At 56.6% G+C, this 8,033-nt stretch overlaps 1 protein-coding gene across 1 annotated transcript; it reads left to right on the top strand.

The window, feature by feature from the left end:
• Positions 1 to 308: 308 nt before the first annotated feature.
• On the top strand, positions 309 to 7,385 carry BESB_022700 (uncharacterized protein; the record flags this gene model as incomplete). The annotated part of the gene is made up of 1 exon (XM_029360972.1): positions 309 to 7,385. One exon carries the CDS (start codon positions 309 to 311, stop codon positions 7,383 to 7,385), a length of 7,077 nt encoding a protein of 2,358 aa, XP_029215787.1.
• Between the last annotated feature and the right edge of the window lie 648 nt (positions 7,386 to 8,033).

The raw sequence follows: 8,033 nt of genomic DNA on the forward strand, positions 1-8,033 counted from the left end.
GCATCCTAAGTGTAGCACATTTGAGTTCACACGCCTCGCTGGCTTACGGATGTTTCATCCAACCTCGGCTCGATATGGCTGCAGTTCCACACCAATCATCTCGAGAACTTGCCTTTAGAAGAAACTTTATCGTCACCATGGCGTCGCAGCCATGCGTCGCGAACCCGTGCGCGTCGCTTGCCTAATCTAATTGGTGGCGGATAGCCATACTGCGGTGCCGCTTAGTGTCACACGTTCCTCATTTCTCAGCCGTTTCTGGCCCCACTTCAGAAGTCATCTGTTTTTGAGTTCCTGTTACCACACTGCACATGATGAGACTTCTACTGCCATTTCATATCATCGCGTGCACCCTTACCAGCGCGGGTTGGTATGTAGCGGCCAGCCCCGAGGGCACAGATCCTGAGGAGCTGCCCGTTCTCGCTCCCGGGTCGGTGCCGGAGGCCGGCTCAATTTATGGGGATGATGGCGATTCCCCCGTACCATCAGGGGGCGTCGTCGTCGACGCAGAGTTTCACCCGCCGTCGAAGGAACGACGTATTGACGAAGATGAGGCTGGTGAGCTTTCAGATGTGAACACACATGAAGCTCGTTTCGGATCAGTATCCTCTGATCCATCCGTTACTGGAGAAGAAAGCAATTTCTCTCTGCCAACAGAGAATGCTCAAGAACTAGGCGCGTTTCATTCAGAGTTCACTGAAAGCAATGATCTCGATCGGGGAGCGCTGTTGCCACAACGACGCGAGACTGTCGGCGCTGCTCCCATCAGCGAGACGCCAAACCTGCAGCACAGTGGCAAGGGTGACACGGTTTCCTTGCTGCCTGAAGAGAGTTTGGGCGCGGCCACCTCTCACGACCTGTCGGCTGACGACATTGACGCAAATCATAAAGTGCCGGCAACTCGATTTAGTGAGACCGTGACTGAAACGTCACCCGCCCCGCTGACGACCGACGAGTCTGCCAGCAGGGGTGCTGGCAATTCATCGTTATTTCCTGAGAAGTTTGAGACTACTGAATTGGTTCCAGAGTGGCTCACTGAGCAGCACGAGGACGGTCCCGGCAGCAAAGCCTCACCGCCACTGGAAGATATTCTGAGCTCTTCGGCAGTTCATGCACTGCCGACTGTAGCCTCTGACAGCGGTGATGGCATTTCTGCCTCACTACTGAAGGAGAATTCCGGTAGAGACACCGACACTCTGTGGCATCGTGACCCTCCCGATGATGGTTCGCCAACCTTGATATCGTTGACAGGCGCACCGCCGCATGTAGACCCTGACGACAATCACGACAAGCCCCACGCACGCCTAACGAAGACAGAGGGTCGGCTACCGTCCGCTGACGTGCTGGCTCCTACCCACCACCATGCGACACACACACATCTACAACGCAACACCGACGACACGGACGGACACCTTGCCGGGTTGCCGTCGGAGCAGCTAGAGACTCTGGAACGGGCCAACGACTTGTTGAGTGGGGCGGAAGAGCGTGACCTTCCGCTTCTGCATGCTGACCACGAACACCATATTGCGGCACCCCACCAGCCGGAGGTGGAGAGTCGGGAGCCCTCCGACGAGATGATGACCACTTCACATCATCATGAACCGCCACGTTCGCATGCTGACCTCGAGCCGCATACTGCGGCATCGCACCAGTCGGAGCTGAAGAGTCAGGAACCCGGGACGGACTTGCTACCTCCTTCACATCATCATCTCCCGCTGCAAAGAAGCACCGACAACGTGGACGGGCGCCTTGCCGGGTTGCCGTCGGAGCAGCTAGAGACTCTGGAACGGGCCAACGACTTGTTGAGTGGGGCGGAAGAGCGTGACCTTCTGCGTTTGCATGCTGACCACGAACACCATATTGCGGCATCGCACCAGCCGGAGGTGGAGAGTCGGGAGCCCTCCGACGAGATGATGACCACGTCACATCATCATGAACCGCCGCGTTCGCATGCTGACCACGAGCCGCATACTGCGGCATCGCACCAGTCGGAGCTGAAGAGTCAGGAACCCGGGACGGACTTGCTACCTCCTTCGCACCATCATCTCCCGCTGCAAGGAAGCACCGACAAAGTGGACGGGCACCTTGGCGGGTTGCCGTCGGAGCAGCTAGAGACTCTGGAACGAGCCAACAACCTGTTGAGTGGGGCGGAAGAGCGTGACCTTCTGCGTCTGCATGCTGACCACGAACACCATATTGCGGCATCGCACCAGCCGGAGGTGGAGAGTCGGGAGCCCTCCGACGAGATGATGACCACTTCACATCATCATGAACCGCCGCGTTCGCATGCTGACCACGAGCCGCATACTGCGGCATCGCATCAGTCGGAGCTGAAGAGTCAGGAACCCGGGACGGACTTGCTACATCCTTCTCACCATCATCTCCCGCTGCAAGGAAGCACCGACAACGTGGACGGGCGCCTTGCCGGGTTGCCGTCGGAGCAGCTAGAGACTCTGGAACGGGCCAACGACTTGTTGAGTGGGGCGGAAGAGCGTGACCTTCTGCGTCTGCATGCTGACCACGAACACCATATTGCGGCATCGCACCAGCCGGAGGTGGAGAGTCGGGAGCCCTCCGACGAGATGATGACCACGTCACATCATCATGAACCGCCGCGTTCGCATGCTGACCACGAGCCGCATACTGCGGCATCGCACCAGTCGGAGCTGAAGAGTCAGGAACCCGGGACGGACTTGCTACCTCCTTCGCACCATCATCTCCCGCTGCAAGGAAGCACCGACAACGTGGACGGGCGCCTTGGCGGGTTGCCGTCGGAGCAGCTAGAGACTCTGGAACGGGCCAACGACTTGTTGAGTGGGGCGGAAGAGCGTGACCTTCTGCGTCTGCATGCTGACCACGAACACCATATTGCGGCATCGCACCAGCCGGAGGTGGAGAGTCGGGAGCCCTCCGACGAGATGATGACCACTTCACATCATCATGAACCTCCGCGTTCGCATGCTGACCACGAGCCGCATACTGCGGCATCGCACCAGTCGGAGCTGAAGAGTCAGGAACCCGGGACGGACTTGCTACCTCCTTCCCACCATCATCTCCCGCTGCAAGGAAGCACCGACAACGTGGACGGGCGCCTTGCCGGGTTGCCGTCGGAGCAGCTAGAGACTCTGGAACGAGCCAACGACTTGTTGAGTGGGGCGGAAGAGCGTGACCTTCTGCGTCTGCATGCTGACCACGAACACCATATTGCGGCATCGCACCAGCCGGAGGTGGAGACTCGGGAGCCCTCCGCCGAGATGATGACCACGTCACATCATCATGAACCGCCGCGTTCGCATGCTGACCACGAGCCGCATACTGCGGCATCGCACCAGTCGGAGCTGAAGAGTCAGGAACCCGGGACGGACTTGCTACATCCTTCTCACCATCATCTCCCGCTGCAAGGAAGCACCGACAACGTGGACGGGCGCCTTGCCGGGTTGCCGTCGGAGCAGCTAGAGACTCTGGAACGGGCCAACGACTTGTTGAGTGGGGCGGAAGAGCGTGACCTTCTGCGTCTGCATGCTGACCACGAACACCATATTGCGGCATCGCACCAGCCGGAGGTGGAGAGTCGGGAGCCCTCCGACGAGATGATGACCACGTCACATCATCATGAACCGCCGCGTTCGCATGCTGACCACGAGCCGCATACTGCGGCATCGCACCAGTCGGAGCTGAAGAGTCAGGAACCCGGGACGGACTTGCTACCTCCTTCGCACCATCATCTCCCGCTGCAAGGAAGCACCGACAACGTGGACGGGCGCCTTGGCGGGTTGCCGTCGGAGCAGCTAGAGACTCTGGAACGGGCCAACGACTTGTTGAGTGGGGCGGAAGAGCGTGACCTTCTGCGTCTGCATGCTGACCACGAACACCATATTGCGGCATCGCACCAGCCGGAGGTGGAGAGTCGGGAGCCCTCCGACGAGATGATGACCACTTCACATCATCATGAACCTCCGCGTTCGCATGCTGACCACGAGCCGCATACTGCGGCATCGCACCAGTCGGAGCTGAAGAGTCAGGAACCCGGGACGGACTTGCTACCTCCTTCCCACCATCATCTCCCGCTGCAAGGAAGCACCGACAACGTGGACGGGCGCCTTGCCGGGTTGCCGTCGGAGCAGCTAGAGACTCTGGAACGAGCCAACGACTTGTTGAGTGGGGCGGAAGAGCGTGACCTTCTGCGTCTGCATGCTGACCACGAACACCATATTGCGGCATCGCACCAGCCGGAGGTGGAGACTCGGGAGCCCTCCGCCGAGATGATGACCACGTCACATCATCATGAACCGCCGCGTTCGCATGCTGACCACGAGCCGCATACTGCGGCATCGCACCAGTCGGAGCTGAAGAGTCAGGAACCCGGGACGGACTTGCTACCTCCTTCGCACCATCATCTCCCGCTGCAAGGAAGCACCGACAACGTGGACGGGCGCCTTGCCGGGTTGCCGTCGGAGCAGCTAGAGACTCTGGAACGGGCCAACGACTTGTTGAGTGGGGCGGAAGAGCGTGACCTTCTGCGTCTGCATGCTGACCACGAACACCATATTGCGGCATCGCACCAGCCGGAGGTGGAGAGTCGGGAGCCCTCCGACGAGTTGTTGAATCGTTCACTCGATCATGATGACCTGGTTGCTATGGCATCGATGGAGGGTAAAGGCGGCGGGGTGAGGGGCTCAGTACGAGCTAAACATCTGCCTGGAAATGCGGTCAAGCCAGACCTACGCTTCGAGCCTCCCGCAGCTGGACCTGTTGCCGGCGAGGCGTCGACACAGCACTTCATTAATCAGGAGGGGCACAGTCCTCTTTCAGCATCTGATGAGGCTGCAGACTATGGTGTGCCCTGTTCGCACAAAGGTGTGAGGTCAAACGCTCCCACCCTAGGGGAGCCTTTATCTCCAGTCTCATCCGTTCAGTGCGTGCAGGAGTGTGGCACTCTTGACAAGTGTACTCACTTCACGTACAGCCTGCCATCTCAAACTTGTTTCCTGAAGGCCTCCAAGCCTGTTCTTCACGAATCTGATGGAAATGTGACGGTTCTGAGGAGCTGTGATACTAGTTGCTTTGAGAACGGGGTGTCATACGAAGATGCGCCTGATGCTGCGCCCCCCGTGGACGCAGCCACCGGAATCGATTGCCTTTCTGCGTGTATTGCAGAACCCAAATGCAAGGTTTTTACCTTCATCGAGTCGAAGGGTAAATGCTTGTTGAAAGGAGCTGAGTTTTCGTTGCACAGAAGAACTGGTATGGAGGGTTCGTTGTCGGGGCCGGCAGAGTTTTGCGACCAAGGCGGGAACCTGGACACGCTGGAACGCGAGGACAAAGAGACTCATTGCATTCGTGCGGATATTGGCTCTTTGAGTGATGATATTGCTCCGAAAGTGCGGCTGCCCACAATCGCAGCATGCGCAGAACACTGTAGAACTACACTGGACTGTACACACTATACATACAACGTTGAAACGACTTTCTGCTATCTAAAGGGTGGCCGGTTGAATTTGTATGCACGCGCGGGTGACAGGACGGGAGCCAGGACTTGTGACATGCACTGCGTGGAAGCAGGGGTGACGTACGACGAGGGAGAAGAGGCGGCGGCGGCGATGCAAACTGATACCGCATCAGACTGCCAGGTGATCTGTGCTGCGGAATTCATGTGCAAAGCGTTCTATTGGACTGGGGAGGACCGGATGTGTCATCTTATGAAACGCAATTTTGCGAATTCTAAGAAAACCGGCGTGCGTGGAGCAGTTGCCGGACCGCACTTGTTTTGTGACGCAAGAATCACACTGGCACAAGTCGAGGAGCGAGATAAAGATTATGGATGCATCCGTTACGGTGGCGTTGGTTCGGCGGCGGAGCCCGTCGCCCCGGAGGTGAAGGTCTTTGATGCCGAAGAATGTATGGTGCAGTGCCAGGCGCGCAGCGACTGCACACACTTCACGTTCGACACCGCGACAAACATCTGTGCTTTGAAAGGCGGAGCACCGCAGTTTCGCAATTATGACGGCCATGTTACCGGCCCCAGGACATGCAATTCCAGTTGCTACGTTAAGGAGGTTTCTTATATAGGAGGAGCAGCTGCGCTCGCGCCTGTGGAAGCAGAGTTTCCCACCGACTGCCAGGCGATTTGTGCATCAGAAACAGCATGCCAAGTGTTCACGTGGGACAACTCAGAAAAGAAATGCTACTTCATCGGTCCGGGCTTTTCAAGGTTCAAGAAAGAAGGAATGAAAAACGCAGTTTCAGGGCCAGGCGTCTTGTGCGGTGCAGGGGGTGACCTCCGTGAGCTGGAGAGGCTTGACAAGGACTGCGGATGCGTTTCCACGGGTGAATTTGGGTCGACCGCTGATAACATGGAAGATGCAAAGGTCGCGGACTCTGTCCATTCCTGTATGCAGCGGTGCCAAGGCATGGAAAAGTGTACTCATTTCACTTTCAATGTGGTATCAAGGTTATGTTACCTAAAACAAGACAAGATGGAGCTAATTCCCCACAGTGGACTCAGAACGGGACCAAGATCCTGCGACAGCAGCTGCTTCTGGAACGGGGTTGCCTATGGCACTCAGTTGTTGGTTCAGAGTCCTTCCCAGACCCGGACACCGAACGACTGTCAAGCGTTGTGCGCGTCCGATCCTCTGTGTAAGGTATTCTTTTGGTTAGCATCGACGGAGAAGTGTTACCTGAAGGGCATTGGCTTCTCCAGATCCAAGAGAACAGACGTCGATGGAGCCATCGCCGGTCCGCGTGATTTCTGCGATTTTGACACGAGCTTGCGCGAGCTAGAAGAAGCGGATGCTTCTGCGTCAGTCGACTGCATCCAAGAAGAGCGCGTTTTACCTAATTCGCCTGATTATCGCCCGCAACTGGCTTGCATTCATTCAGGTGATGTTGGATCGAAGACACCAACCATCGGGAGCGTGCAAAACGCTGAATCTGTGGAAGAGTGCCAGAACAGATGCCAGCAGACGAAAGGGTGCATCCATTTCACTTACAATAGCCATTCAGAGTCATGCCATCTCAAAGCAACACGACCACAGCTTTATAAGCATGGTGGTGATTTGACCGGTTCAAGAACGTGCGACACACGATGCCTGAAGAAGGGCATTGACTATCGAGGCGCCCCTGAAGTTGCTGAAGCCTTCTTTACCACACTGGCGAGCGATTGTCAGGTTGCGTGCGCAGCCGAGCCCAAATGTAAAGTGTTCTCGTTCTATCTAGTGACATCAATGTGTCGTTTGAGAGGCTCAGGGTTTTCGCGATACCGCGTCGAAGACGCGCCGTATGTCATCTCAGGACCGAAAGAATTTTGTGATGAAGGTGGGAACCTAAAGGAACTTGAAGAGGAAGACGCATCTCCTAAGAACCCGTCGGAGCACAGGTCTGCGTAGGAGTCTCACAATTGCACTTGGCGGCACGCCACACTCGGTTGAGAAGACGGCGAACGCCACTGCCATGGAGCAACATCTCGACAAGATGAAGCCCGCTCGGAAGCATCGAAGACGTCGAGTAAGCCTACGTATAAGAATGGGGTGCAGCGCTCACAAAACAGCCTCGACGTGGAGTCTGACAAGGCCCAATGCACTGTTCTCATGTCCCACCACCACTAGATCGTTCTGACTGTCGGCAGCCGCTGTTCGCCATGGCGTGCAGGCGCTGCGTGCATGAACATTCAAGTAATGTAGTAAACTGTCGAGGGACTCGCCTCAGGCCATTTACCGCTGTAATGAAGCCCGTGCCCGCACCGAATGCAGTCATATTAGCTGTCCAGTGTTCTGGAGAGTGCGAACTTTTTTTTTTAGCAACAAATGTTAAGCTACCCCCAAGATGTAGGAATTGTGTGTTTCCACGTGAAGGCTTTCGAGTGGTTTGTACATGCGCGCGAACGTGTGATACACGATTCGACGCCGGCACTTTTAGGAACAAGATATCAATAACTGCTCTATAGTGGTGTGCTTTACATAAATGCTTACTGAGGCGTTTGTCTCTGATCACGATGCCAGTTGTGCCTGGTACCATGTTCGCCGGCCCACGACGGT

Source organism: Besnoitia besnoiti, chromosome XII (genome assembly GCF_002563875.1).
Source record: "Besnoitia besnoiti strain Bb-Ger1 chromosome XII, whole genome shotgun sequence".
Classification (NCBI taxonomy): domain Eukaryota; phylum Apicomplexa; class Conoidasida; order Eucoccidiorida; family Sarcocystidae; genus Besnoitia; species Besnoitia besnoiti.